The 14765-nt window shown below is 53.2% G+C and overlaps 1 protein-coding gene across 3 annotated transcripts in view; it reads right to left on the bottom strand.

The window, feature by feature from the left end:
- Positions 1-1616: 1616 nt before the first annotated feature.
- The window catches only part of CARM1 (coactivator associated arginine methyltransferase 1), a 58997-nt gene continuing 45848 nt past the window's right edge, over positions 1617-14765 (bottom strand). The window contains exons 12-16 of one of the 3 annotated variants that reach the window (XM_077346269.1): positions 13565-13654; positions 10528-10640; positions 8477-8554; positions 3848-3919; positions 1617-3077 (exon numbers count right to left, since the gene is read on the bottom strand). In XM_077346269.1, the coding sequence (XP_077202384.1) occupies positions 2941-3077; positions 3848-3919; positions 8477-8554; positions 10528-10640; positions 13565-13654 (490 nt within the window). In that variant the 3' untranslated portion in view covers positions 1617-2940. The remainder of the gene's footprint in view (positions 3078-3847; positions 3920-8476; positions 8555-10527; positions 10641-13564; positions 13655-14765) is intronic. The other 2 variants (XM_077346270.1, XM_077346271.1) reach the window with 2 other exon arrangements.

The following is a 14765-nucleotide window of genomic DNA, read 5'->3' as shown; positions in this document are numbered from 1 at the left end:
TCCATCCCCCACCCCTGACCGCCCCTTCCACTTCCCTCCAGGCTCTGAGACTGCAGACTGCTGCATGAGAGCTGCCCCAGGTGCTGAGTCCCCTTCCCAGGGACTTCCAGCCTGCAGCCTTTCTAGGTCCTGGGGGGAGGGGGAGGCCATCCGCAGAGTTCTAACACCCCACCCCACCCCACACTAGCTTGGCCTCTAGTATTTATATAGGGAACGAGGAATGAGATTGCAAAAAGCACTTGGGTTTTTGTTTAAAAGCAGCACAACTGTGCCCAAGCTGGGGCAGACAAACCAGCGTGGTCACGTGTGGCCCACGGACCTCTGGAGAGTGACCAGCCGGCCATAACCCTTAACTTCCCATGTTGCCCTCCTGACTTCTCTTACGAGCTGGTTTATGGCAGTGGTCATTGCTTGGCAAAGAACTGGACCAGTGCAGATGGGGGGGGGTGGGAATGATTCAGAGGGCCATGTGGCGAGGGCCTTCTAAGATGCCTGGCGGGGCACACCCTTAACATGCACGTTTGTAGAAGAGGGCCAACTTTTTGCAAAGTCAAATTTTGACTGCCTGATCAGAAATGCTAGGCAGGGAGATTTTGTTCTTAAATAAACGGTGGCGGCAGCAGGGGGAGGGGCTAGCATCTGTAAAGACACCTCCCCTACAAATGCATGGGAGGCTTTCCCAACCAGGGTTCTGTGAAGCCCGGGGGTTTCTTGAGGGCCCTGGAGGGGTTTCCCAAATGGGTGGGAGTTCATACATTTTTAACACACACACACACACACACACACCATTTGTTAAACATTAATCAGGTGATATGACCATACATGGTCATATTGTATGATATGACCCTCCCCTCCCCAAACGGCCAGTGATGGGCCTGGAGGGGGTGGGAAGGGGAGGGGCCCGGGTGGGCGTGTCCACAGCTGCACTTCCCACCCACGTTCTGCACCACTGGGCCACTTCTGGGGTTTCTCAAAGCCTGAAGAATATTTCACGGGTTTCTCAACAGTAAAAAAGTCAAGAAAGGTTGCATCCATGCCATTAATGCAGTTGAGCCACTTGTATTACAACACTGTCGAGGCAAATGCCCTACGACTCTCCCAATACCCGGATGCTCGGCAGGCAAAGGACAACTGAATTGAGGTACCTGGAAGCCTTTTATAGGTTCATGTGCAGAGGAGCCACTACTCCCCCTTCCTCCCCCTCCTCTTTTTGAAAGATTTTAAAAATCTATCTAGGCTCCTTCCTTGCTGAGAAGCTCTCTGACCGACAGTGTCCGGGGTCACTGGTGTCATCCAGCTCTTCCTGTGCCAAGCGGACTCCGGTGAACGGCCTGCAGCGGAAAGGACTGCGGGAAGCCCCTGAAGAGAGCGGGCAGAGGGAGTGGCAGCAGCGACTGCCCGGGGCTTGAGACTCAGGGGTGGCCAAACTGTGGCTCTCTGGCAGGGGCTGATGGGAACTGTAGTCCATGGACATCTTCTCAAGGACCCTGCTGCGCGGAGGCCAAGGATAGGGCTGAGCTGCGGAGCAAGCAAGGCCTCCCCAGTGGCTTGCATCCCAAACGCGGGACTGGGAGGGTGTGGGGGCCGGGGGGGCGAGCAGGCACAGCAGTCGAAGCTTCAAAACCCTCCCGTGTTTTATTTTAACAGTCACAAAATCATTGATCATCCAGACTTCACAATTGGCTCTGAGTGGACCCCACACAATTCAGGCCCCAAGGGGAGATTCTGTGTCAACGTTCCCCTCCCTCCACCCCCACGAGAGTCGTCCCTGCAAGCCCACGCCGGGAGGCAAAAGAAAACCGCCAAAGGAAAACCCACTTTCCCTCTCTCCGTAAAAAGGGGGGTCCCTGCCAAGTCCTTTCAGAAACGCCAGCTAGTGGCTCCGGAAGAGGGGAGAAAAGATGGAGGAGGAAAAACGAAATACTGTCAGGGGGCTACAGGTTACACATACGAAGACTACAAAGGAACGGGGGCTTCTCCATAACAGATGCCAGAACAATCTATGCTAGAGTCCCTGGTGGCTAGCGTAGTGGCAGAGTCAGTCCACGTCACAGGCTGCTGGCTGTCCGGTCCCCGCTGCCTGCTCAGGTGAGGGGGGAGGGGCCCAAGGCCACAGCTGGAACCATCGGGGGGACGCACAGCAGATGCTGGGGAGGGGGCCACCACTGAGCAAGCCATCCAGGTGAGCAACAGGATACCAAGACGCCACCCACGCCACGTTCGGCCAGCAACCTCTTTTCTCCTTTCTTTTTGGTACATTCGTCTTCTTAATTCGTTTCGCCTGTCGATGCTACGGCAAGGTTCCCCCAAACACAAACATTGATCAGACCGGCTGACTAGATGCTTGTGCCGCCCAGGACTCAAGACCTACAGCAGGGAGGGCTTTTCCCCTCTGCTACGGGAGGGAGGCCTCCAAAGTCTCATTAAAGCAGTAAAACGCTGGCCTGGGGGCGGGGGCGGGCGAGAAATCGAGGGCCTGCAGCTAGGCGCTTGTTTGCCTTTGCCCCGTTGGCCGTGGGCGGCCGCCACCGCCTTCTGCAATACCACGGGGGCTCACGTCGCCGCAGTGGAGCTGCTCAAAAATACTGCCAAAACGCCCCGCCACGGTTCCGTCCCTATAGCCAATCGGGCGGAGGAGGCCCGTCCCATGGGCGACGCGGCGACCGCAGGGACTCAAAAGTCATGGGTGAGCGTGTCGAAGTTTCCACATTTCATTCTTTTAAAAAAGTGTACAAGTCCACTACCGAAGGGCCCCTGGGGGAGTCTTCTATCGTACAAAGGGGATGAGGCCTCTGGCCGGCCTAGCAGGAGTCGGGCGGGAGGACAGGGATCCAGAGGTGAGGCTGCCAAACTGGTGAGGCGCAGCAGGCAGAGGAGCAGGGAGAGTCAACTTCATTTGGCTTCCTGGTGCTGTGAGTTCAGAGGTTGGGCGAGGGTCTCTTAGCTCCCGTAATGCATTGTGTTGGTGGTGATGGACATGGGCGAGGCCATTGAGATCGCCGGCCCCCCCATGGTGAACTGGCTGTTGACGGGGTAGTGGGAGCTCGAGGAGCCTCCGCTCTGGCCGCTAGAAGAGCCTGCAGGGGAGAGACGACAGGTCAGGTCCACGCCGCAGGGGCAGACGCAACAATGGTGCTTTCCGGCAGAGGAGTCTCACCATCGACTGCTAACCTTTCTTTTTCTGGCAAATGGCACTGCTCCAGCAAGGAGCTAACTTTTTCCTTTCCTTTAAATGTGCAGAATTAAAAACAACAACAGCACAACCCTTTGCATTTGGATATCCTATCTGCAAATACATTTTGGCAATGGATTGATAGGTCCCATTTCTGACTCCCGGGCAGTCATGCAAGGCTAGCAGTTTAAAAAGAAACCGAGCGAGGAGAAGCACAGCGGCAGCTTGAGCTGTGGCCTTATTGCGGAAAGAGCTTCTGGAAGGCAAGAATCGTCCGCCGTCCGAGGCCGGGGCAGGACAGAGGAGCTGGCGAGTGCAGCCGGATGGATGGGAAATGCGCAGGGACACACGATGCGCCATCTCCTCTAGCCACTTGGTTCGGGTGGCGCCCTCTTGCCTGAGGAAGCTCTTGCTGCACTAAGTCCCAAGGCTCATGCATGCTCAGCGGCTGAAAAGGGCAAGGCGGAAATGTCCAAATCATGATGCAAATTAATTTGTTTTTAAACACCCAAAATGTTGCTGCCGCAGGTATTGGGCACTTGCCACCCCCGCTCCAAGCCCCAAAAATTGACATTCCTTCCTCCATCCCAGTGAGGTGCCTGGTCCCCCCGCAGCCAACCGTGCACACAACACTCCTCTCCCCCCTCGCTCCAGGCGGGGCCAGGCCGGGTTTACCTTGGACAATCCCTGTGCTCATGATGGATCCCATCCGGGAATGAGTGTGGTTGACAATCCCCGTGTTGGCTGCTTGGGAAGAAAGAGAAATGCTCAAGTCGGCCCCGTCTCCCCACTCCGCTACGTCACACTCAGCCGTCAAGCCTCAGGAGACAAGTGAAACTAAAAGACAATGAGCTCTGAGAAACTGCCAGGGAGGGGGCAATGGTAGTTGTGGGATTAGACCCCTAGAATCCCAGAGTGGGAAGGGGCCATGCAGGCTATCTCATCTGATCCCCTGCTCAACACAGGATCAGCCTCCAGCATCCAGGAGAAGGATCTGTCCAGCCGCTGCTTTTGGACTGCCAGTGAGGGGGAGCTCCCCACCTCCTGAGGCAGCCCATTCGTCTGCTGAATACTCTGATTGTGAACATTTTCCCCTGCTGTCTTGCTGGTACAGTTCTGCATGTAGTTTAAAGCCAATACTGTGGGTGCTCTCCTCTGCTCTCTGCCCTCCTCCAAAGGAACAACCTTTCAAAGATTTCAAGAGAGCCCTCCTGTTCCCTCTCTCCCTGCTCTCCTCCAGGCTGAGCATTCGCTAGTTCAGCCCCCTGAATTTCCTCTGACTCCAAGCACGAGGCACGTACCTCAAGAGAACCCCACGGGGACAACAGACAGGGCCTGCTGCCTTCGGCTCTAGGGACCACGACTATCTCGCGTCCTGCAGGCAAGCGTCTGTCCACCTCCGTGGCTCCCTCCAATGGCCACTCCTAACTCAAACTTGCCCTCAACCAGGATCCTGAAGCTCCTCTTGGCAGACGAGGTCTCAGATTGCTCTCCAGGAGTAGAACCGATGAGCCAACCCACCCACCCCTTCTGGGGTGTCTCTAGGCCGGAAGAATGTTTCAGGGGATCTCAACGGTCAAAAAGCAGACCGTCGAGACTGACAGCTGTGGGAGCGCATCATTCTGCCTCCAAGGCAAGTGTCCCGAGCTCCCCCTCCCCCCTGACCCCAAAGGAACGTGCCGAACATGGAGAGGGGGCCCAGCTTTACCTCCAAGACCGTCGGCAGCCCGGGCTCTGAAAAGTGCCGCCTGCCCACGAAACACTTTCCGGGACTGACCTCTGCTTATCAACCAACTCAGCAGTCTGTCTTCCAATTTGTCCAGGCCCCTGCCCCATCCCCCCGCCCTTAGCAGGACAGTCATGGGCATCAGTTGGGTCAAACAGCCCCGCCTAGAAGAATGCAGGCCTCTCTTTTTTACTGCTTTTCTTTGCAAAGATCCACTTGGCAAGAGCCCCAGGCCTTCAAGCTGTCAAGCACTGCCCCCCCCCCCCTTTAACATTCATCCTCTCTTAGCTGATCTTCTAGCTGAGGCTCTGCTACAGGCAGATGGCCCTTAGCTGAGGAATTCTGGAAAGCTCAGGACAGGTTCAAGTTGGTTTCAGTGGTGAACGAAAGCGGCCAACCGGAGAGACGCCAGCTGGCTGGGGGGGAGGGGGGGAGGAGACAAACTGGGATATACTGGGGACAGGGATGTGCCCAATCCCAGCTGTCTGAACCATCTCCCAAACCAAGACTATTAGGGGCTTTCTAAAGCAGACAGGTTTTCCAACCAACGCGTGCATAAATGCCTGGGTTTTGGGATATATCTCATATCTGCAGGGAAGGGATAAGCAACAGGAAGAGGCTGGCTGGCTGGCTGGCAAGCATGAGGGACGGGGCCGAGTGAGCTGGGAGATTCCCTGCTTATGGAGAACATGCTAGGGCAGTTGGGAAGGCATCTACAGCCACCCGCGAGTTAGGGGGAAACTGGGAGCGAGCAAACGTCACTGTTCCCAAAGCGAGCTTGGCGCAGGGGACCATTTGCCGGCACACAGCGGCAGGTACATTTTGTCTCACGGCTTCTATCCCCGAGCCCTAGCAGCAGGGAAAGACAAGCCCAGCCCTCCCCTACAGCCTCTTAGTGCCTACGTTCCTTTGCTTCTGCACACACAGAGTGCCTGGGAACAGGAATAGCCACTGCCGCTGACTAACCCCCAGGCTTTCTTGATGACCCGGGAAGGGTGGGTGTTAAGTTTTTATGCATTTTTAATATTTGTTGCACAGTAATTGGGTGATTTGACCATATATGGGCATGTTGACCCCCTCAAATGGCCAATGGCTGGGAAGGGGAGGACTCCCGGGGGGGCTTCCTAACCCTATTCTGCACCACTGGGCCACTTCTGGGGCTTCTTGAAGCCAGAGGAATGTCTCTGGAGTTTCTCAACAGTAGAGAAAGGCTGGATTAACCCATCGGACCCTTGACGGCTTGGGGTGAACTGGCTTGGGGTGAACAAGGATTCTCTCCGGGCAAACAGAGAAGCTTTGGTCCCCTGAGGGTCTCATCAGGTTTTGGACATGGTTTGAATGACTTTGTGCTGTCCCGTGTTCTGTGGCTAGGCATTTCTGCAGAGGATTAGAACTGAAAGGCCCAGTGGGGGCACGGGAATGCTAAGGGCCCGGGGTTGGGAGTCGGCACGATACGGCAGGCCGGGGAACGTGCTCACCGCGGACACAGCCCGGAAGTGAGGGCCAAAGCGTCCACTTACAAAGAGCTCTCTGGGCTGGGAATTAATCCGTAGGCCCCCCAGCTCCACTCTTTTAAAGGTAAAGGTATCCTCTGTGCAAGCACCGAGTCATGTCTGACCCTTGGGGTGACGCCCTCTAGCATTTTCATGGCAGACTCAATACAGGGTGGTTTGCCAGTGCCTTCCCCAGTCACTACCGTTTACCCCCCAGCTGAAAGCTGGGTACTCATTTGACCGACCTCGGAAGGATGGAAGGCTGAGTCAACCTTGAGCCGGCTGCTGGGATTGAACTCCCAGCCTCATGGGCAAAGCTTTCAGACGGCTGCCTTACCACTCTGCGCCACAAGAGGCTCTTCACTCTTTTACCAAAGCTATTTGGGGGGTCCTAGAATATTAAGTAGCTTGGAACGGCATTTGCTGATGCTGCTAGAGAAGTCAGTGCGGGAAGAGAACCCTGGGGACGGAAATCCGTTCTGTTTCCGCAGTCGTCAAAGAGTCGTCAGAGTTCTGAGATTCAGCGCATGCTTAAGCTTTGAGCTTCAGGCACAAAGAAGTGCCTGATTTTAAACATGCCGCTATCCTTGGGTGACGATCCATACAGCCACTGGGGCACCCTTCCTCCTAAAGGAGTTACACCGCAGGCAAAAGTGCTCTGTTCAAAGCCCAGCCGACATGTCCATTCAAACCAGTTAGGGAGCTGTTTTGAAAAGCTGCCATCCGAATTGGGGGACAGGCGGACAAAGGACAACTGAATCCAAAACGCTGGCAGTTCTGCTCATACCCTAGGACTGGAACTCGAAAAAGGAAGGTTCACAACAGAAGAACAACAGAAAACAAGGAACCTATCCAAGGCCATATTCTTGTTCTAACAATATAGATTCAATTTTAATACAGTTTCCTAGGTGAGTTTTCAATATCTTTTCTTCAGTGGTTGAGTCTTTGACTCGCATTCCCTGATGCCTTTAAGCCAATGGCCTATTGATATTATTAAAACACTAAGGAAATACTGAAGGATTTTTCCACACTGACGTAATTTCCACGATTGTTACAACAATCTTATATCAGAGGACTCAACCACCAAAGAAAAGATATTGAAAATGGAAATTATCTAGAAACTGTTACGGTTGATTCTTCATGTATATACAAAATTGTATTAAAATTGAATATATATTGCCGAGCGTCAAAGAATTGCGGCTTTTGAACTCTGGTGCTGGAGAAGACTCTTGCGAGTCCCTTGGACTGCAAGGCGAACAAACCGGTCAGTCCTAGAGGAGATCAGCCCTGCCTGCTCCTTAGAAGGCCAGATCCTGAAGATGAAACTCAAATACTTTGGCCACCTCATGAGAAGGAAGGACTCCCTGGAGAAGAGCCTAATGCTGGGAGCGATCGAGGGCAAAAGAAGAAGGGGACGACAGAGAATGAGGTGGCTGGATGGAGTCACTGAAGCAGTCGGTGCAAACTTAAATGGACTCCGGGGAATGGTACAGGACAGGAAGGCCTGGAGGATCATTGTCCATCGGGCCGTGATGGGTCGGACACGACTTCACATCTAATATAACAACATATATTTTTAGTACAAGAATATTGCCTTGGATAGGTTCCTTGTTTTTCTGTTCATTTCCTAGGCCTAGCAGGACTCTACCCGCAAGGACCCCTTGCTTTCCGCATGGCACGGCTCCCTAACCTCAAGGAGAGACAGCAAGACTTCAAATTGTCTCCTCCTGGCTCGACTGGAGACTCCCTGCCACTCTGCACATGCTTCCTCCCAGTTTGGCTTTCAAGGAACAACAACTAGTCACTTAAATTGCTAGGACCCTCCTCATCCCCTTTGGTCACTGCGTGGCTCAAGACATGCATTCTCCACTGAGCATTCAGGGGGTCAGGCACTTGGATGAAGCAGGGCATGTCAATCTTTCGAAGGCCCGCCCCGCCACCCGCCCTCGGCAAGCCCGGAGAGCCGGAGGCGCCGTCCGCAAGATCGGTCATTGGGAAGGGGGGCTCCTCGGCCACTGACCCCTCGCGCTTCACAGGGATGCTCCCGTCCAGATGCTGCCTGCTGCACGAGGCCGACAAACTCACCTAGAGGGATAAGGTTGTTGTGGCCAACGTTGGTGCCGCCGGCGATCACGCTGCTGAGATCGTAGGCCGTGGGCATCCCTGCAGCAGGGGACAGGAGGGGAGAAGAGTGAAGCACAAAGAAGGAAAAAGAGGAGAGAAACCCAGAGATGATACACACAAACACACACACTCCAGGGCTCTGCCCAGCTCCTTCTGACTGCTGAAAACATCAAATGGGAAGCATCAAAGGGAGGGCGGTATATAAATATAAATAAGATAAATAAATCAATCCTCTCCAGCCAGGCAAACGAGTCCCCAAGGAGACCAGGTGCCCACAGGTGTGCTGAATTCTTCAATGGGTCGTTTTTGTTCAGCCAGACGCTGCTGCGGAGGGAATACAAACCTGAAGCCGTGTTCCACTGCTCTCCTGCCGGGCGGACCCCCCTTCCCTGCCGGGGGGCTATTTATTATTCATTTCTACCTTGCCTTTCTCCCCAGTGGGGAAACCAGAGCTGTTCACGGGGTTCTCCCACCTGATTCATCCTCAGAACCATTCCCTGAGGGAGGGGCGGCTGAGAGCGGATGGGGCTGGCCCAAGGTCACCAAGCGAGGCTTCAAGGTGGAAAGGGGCTTTGAACCTACATCGCCCAGATCCCGGGGGACAGGGGCTAACCACGGCCTGCCTGCCTGTGTACGTGGGAAAGGCCCAGCTCCAACTTTCGCAGACAAGGGGGGGGGGCAGCCTTTTGAGATTCTCATGGCTAGTGGAGCCCCTGAGCAGAACCACACGGGAGAAAGAGAAGGGGCAGCATGGACCACTAGAGGGCGCCCGCTTCAAAGGCACGGCAAGTACGGTGTCGGGGAAAGCCTCGTTTCCTCTAGGAAGGTTTGGAGAGGCATTCCCTGCGACTGGACATCAAAACCACACCAGACTGGCCAGATAGGCAAATCCCCTCCGGGGGAGGAGACAGGTAAGGTCTTCCCAAATTGCTAGCTGCACAGTCCTGAATACTCAGTGTGCTTCTGCAGGTTATTTTAACATCATGCTTCAACTGCACTCTTCACTTAGAAAAGATGGCGCTTACAAAGAGCTCACGCTGGACGCCTGCTCAGGCAGGGATCCGCTTTGTACCACCTTAGCGTCATCAGTACTATCAGGTTAGATGCTCCTACACTTAAAAAAAATAATAACTTGTATTCTGCTTTACCGCAACAGACAGAAAATTATATCTAATTTTCAACATGGCCAAATCTGTGGATACTCAAATCTGGAGACTGGGGCCACGAACAGACAAGACCGGTATTTCTACAACCCTGAAAAAAGCCCCCACTTTGCAGAAAAACCTGAAATTGTTAAAATTGTCTAAATCCCAAAATAAATACATAAATAATATCCGCAAGGAAAAGCAATGGGTGGTTAATCCTAAGACCCCAATAATAGAAGCCGTGCCTGTAGATTCAAGGGGGGAAATGCCCTCGGTGGCGGTCGATGGGCACCCACAACAGTATTGCCAGCGGAGGCATTGGCTGTAAAAGGCGGGGGGGGGGGGCAGGCCCTCCAGGCCGTTTTGGCCCTTGAGGGAGGAATCTTCAAACCCAGGCCCAGCAGCAACTATCAGGTGCTCTTGTGGAACATGAGTTCCATGGCTACAGCGGCCAGCACATGAAGGCCAGTGAGTAGTGGTTACGGTGATCATGACACAGAGTAAAAAACCCTAGGTGCCACATTCCCTTTACTACCAAGGAGTAACTCAATCAATGTTCGCGCAATAATGCCAGTGGGGCTGCTTCTTGGAAGAGAAACTCGCCCCTATCACCCAAGTCAAGGCAATTCCTCAACAACTACATGCACTTTTTACGTGTGGAGGTTACTAAGCCCCTGGGGTGGTCAGAACGCCCTCCCCCCTCTTAAGGGAACAAGGCCGTGAAGTAGCCCGTTGGGCCACCCCGAAGACAATTCAGGAAACTCAGGCCGAGGGGTGCTCCTGGCTTCCATGGACAGCTTAAGACATTGGGGCCAGCAGACTTTCCGCGCAGGAAGCCAAACCGCCACGAACAAGGAAGTCCCATACCAGCAACTCCCATCCCTGTGTTCATGTTGTAGGAGGCGCCAGTGTTCCACATGTTCTCCGAAGGTGAGGTGTAGTGTGATCCTGGCGGGGGTGAAGGAGTGGTACCCGTGTACCTGGAAGACAGACAGACAGACTCAAGTCATCGCGGCTGGGGAAACGTTCCGATCCAATATTTTTGTTCAGGATGCCAATGCCAGCCTAACCCCTGTCCCTCGTAAACTAGCAGGGAGTGTTCTTAATGACAAGATCTTTAGGCACAGAAAAAACACAGGTTGCCAAGGGGGAACTGACGTGGCTTCCTGCAAAGGTCCTCCTTGTCTAACTTCTTGGAGTTTTGGGGGCGTCTTAACAGGAGGGTAAGGGCTACCCAGCAGACAGCACACGCTTGGACTTTTGACAAGGTATCTCATGACAGAGAGCAGTCACAGGACGAGAGGAATGTCCTTTTCAGGTGTTCCACAATAAGATCAACACACCCCCACCCCTCGCTCCAGGAATTCTGAGTAAGGAAAAGTTAAGAGCCTCCTTCCCGGAGGACACCCTGAAGTTTCCAAACACAGCCAAATATTGGGCCATAACATGCAAATGATGGCAACAAGTTATTAGAAATTTTTCATGCCTTGGGCATGCTACTAACCCTGATACATTTTTAGATTAATTCTGTTTTCAACGTTCACATTTATAAGCATTTATTTGCTGCTAAGCATTTTATTAGATGACAACAATGCTAGCTGGCTTGGAGCTGTAAGAAGAAGAAGAAGAAGAAGAAGAAGAAGAAGAAGAAGAAGAAGAAGAAGAAGAAGAAGAAGAAGAAGAAGAAGAAGAAGAAGAAGAAGAAGAAGAAGAAGAAGAAGAAGAAGAAGAAGAAGAAGAAGAAGAAGAAGAAGAAGAAGAAGAAGAAGAAGAAGAAGAAGAAGAAGAAGAAGAAGAAGAAGAGTTGGTTCTTAGATGCCGCTTTTCCTTACCCGAAGGAGGCTCAAAGCGGCTTCTATTCGCCTTCCCTTCCTCTCCCCACAGCAGACACCCTGTGGGGTGAGTGAGGCTGAGAGAGGTCTGATATCACTGCTCGGTCAGAACAGTAACAATAACTCAGCAAAATAACCTCTTACAGATTACGAGTTGGCCAAAAGGCAGGAAGCAGACGGCAGGAACAAACAGTTCTCAGACACCAAGAATCTAGTGCCCAGTTGCCCAGAGTGGGTATGGAGGCTGAAGGTTAATCAGGACAAAGACCCCAAAGAAGAAATGTGCTTCCGATGAAACCAGGGGAAATTCCAAGAGTAAAAAATGCAATGGGCAGAATCTGCATACTGATTGGCAGCGGGGGGGGGGGGGGAGACAGCTACGGTAGCTCTAGCAAGTCAACGTCTTAGTGGACCACAGATCTAAGTCTGGCACCTTGAAGGCCCACAAACCTTTGTTCAAGGTATGAGCTTTCGTGTGCATCGGGATATGCCTAACATCCAAGTGCCTGACCATCTTCTGTCCTCCTTTTTATCCTCGAGCTGGCAACTGGGGAAGCAGGTGGTCCTCTCAGCCAATAAGCTGCTGTAGGTGCCGTTGAATTTAATTTGTTAACTCCTGTATTTGGGTGCTTATTCATGGCCATTCAGTGCCCTACTCCAACCGCAGCTATTATGAAGCAGAAGAAAAGTTGGTTTCTAGGCCCCACTTTTCACTGCTCGAAGGAGTCTCCAAGCGGCTTCCATTCACCTTCCCTTTCCTCTCCCCACAACAGACACCCTGTGAGGGAGGGGAGGCTGAGAGAGCCCTGAGATCACTGAAGAAGAAGAAGAAGAAGAGTTGGTTCTTATATGCTGCTTTTCTCTACCCGAAGGAGGCTCAAAGCAGCTTCCAACTACCTTCCCTTCCCTCTCCCCACAACAGACACCCTGTGAGGTAGGTGGGGCTGAAAGCTCTGACAGGACTGCTCGGTCAGGAAAGCTCTAACAGGATTGTGACTAGCCCAAGCTAGCTAGCTACAGGTGGAGGAGCAGGGAATCCAACCCACCTTGCCTGATTATAGATATATAATTTATTTATTTACGGTCATTGACCAGCACGACCTTGCCAGATTAGAAGCCAGATTAGAACTCTTCTCCACTATGCCAAGGTGCCACACAACCTCAGCTATTATCTCTTCTGTATCCTCACTCTGGCCAGCCCTTCTTGGCCATTAATCCCACCTCCCTTCCAGCCACCTTCTCTCTACTCTCTGTAAAGGCTGAGGACACTTTGCTCCACTGGACGTGATGAAGTATGGGAGGCAAACGAAAGTTTGTACCTTGAATACATCTTTCTTGGGCTTAAAGGTGCCCCCGGATTCAAACGCTGTACTGCTGCTTCAGACCAACACGGCTTCTCACCTGACTGTACCACAGATGTGTGAGCCCCCACCTGTCTGTCCATGGAGTGAGGTTTTCTGAACAGAAGTGCACCAACCAACATGGGGTCCCCAAACATTACTGAGCAGAGCTGGGGGACGGGGACAGTTCCCCTAGAAGGGTGATGGCTGTTTTTATCTTTGGAGATACCTGGGGTGCAAAGGAATCCCCCCAATATGCTCATGGACATTTTCATCTTATAGGGCAGCAGGGACTGGACGTTCTACTGGACAACTGAAGCAAGTTCAAACATATCTGACCACAGATCCTTCAAGGAAAGGGGGGATTCTGTGAATTTAGGCAGATGGAGAGTGGGTGGGCAGAAGGGATTGTGTCTCAGCTTGGCTCTTGTGGCCCTTTCTGGCAGGCCCAGGGAAGTGCCGATCACCACTTGGGGATTGGGAGGTGAATTCCTTCCAGGCCAACCTGTTGAGGGATTCTGTTTCTTCTTCTTTTCTTTTTTTTTGTGGGGGGGGGGGATTAAGCATGGGATTGGCGTCACTGCAAGTGGCAGGTACTTGTGAATTTCCTGTGTTCTGCAGGGGTCGGTGAGCCTGGAGGTGCCTTCCAAGGCTATGATGCTGTGAATAGGCGACGTGTTTTGCTGCTTTGCGCTGCACTGTGGAGGCCTTTGTGGGCTGGTTCTGACCTACCTGAAGAATGGGTTTTTCAGATCCAGGAGGTTGCTCGACTTGGAGCCCGTCTGGTCCACTTGCGCAACAATACTGATGTCGTAACTCTGCCTGGAAGACAGAGAGAGGGAAGGCCCTTTGATGAGCCACCAGTCCTGAACACTCAGCAGAACCGCTTCCAGCCCAAGGCCCTCAGGAGCGAGCAGAGAGAGAGGTGAGGGGCAGCCAATACTCCAGGGGTGGCCAAACCGTGGCTCTCCAGAGGTCCATGCACTACCATTCCCATGAGCCCCTGCTAGTGCATGCTGGCAGGGGCTCATGGGAATGGTAGTCCATGGACCTCTGGAGAGCCACGGTTTGGCCACCCCTGCACTACTCTATTTACTCGTTCAGGTCAGGGGATGGCCCCTCGGAGGTTGCTTTGGGCTGGTGGCTGCCTTCTCCTCCAACACAGAGGCTCCTGAAGATAAGTCCCACTTGTTCCCCCTCCCCTCACTGTCCGCTTCCATTGCACTTCTCACACTGTTCAATTTTGTGCTACAGTGGAAACGCAGCAGTGAAGCAGTCCCACTCCTCCACTAAATGGCACAAACCCAGGACCTCCTCGATGATTTGGTGAGCGACAAGCAGCTTCCCTCCCGTCGCGCCAACCGCATCTGGGCAACAAGCTCCAGCCCCCCTTCGTGGCCCTGGACCCTTGGCCATTCATCCATGAGAAATAAGCCAGCACAGCAGCCAGGGAGGTGACCACAGGTGACGACACAACGTCCTCCTTGGTCACAGGTCTCATGAGGAGAAACACGGGGGAAAGAGCAGGCAAACCCCCAAACTCCAAATCCGCCCAGGATGCAGGGCCCCAAAAAACTGTGCTGAACTCCAGAGAAGTGGGGGCCAAAGGAGGAGGTGATGCAAAAATCCAAATCCAGTTTTCTGAAAAGCCTGGGGGAAGCTAAGGGCCTGGGCGGAACTATCGCAGTTCCGCAGGGCCTATGAGACAGAGCTCTTCCGCCAGGCGTTTGGTCGAGGCCAGGGCACAGAAGATCTATGGGGTCTAACCATCCACCCAAGCATTACTCAAACATCCGCCCTGAGATTGGGGAAAAGGGATGGGGTGTCTGTGGAGCCAGAGGGGAGGGGGGCTTCTATAGGGGAGGATTCTGAGATGAAATGGGGTTGTTTTATCATTTTATTGTTTTATTGAGGATAAACTGCCACATGCCAA

The sequence above is a fragment of the Paroedura picta genome, chromosome 7 (genome assembly GCF_049243985.1).
Source record: "Paroedura picta isolate Pp20150507F chromosome 7, Ppicta_v3.0, whole genome shotgun sequence".
In the NCBI taxonomy this organism is placed as follows: Eukaryota; Metazoa; Chordata; class Lepidosauria; order Squamata; family Gekkonidae; genus Paroedura; species Paroedura picta.
This window is presented reverse-complemented; position numbering and strand designations above follow the sequence as displayed.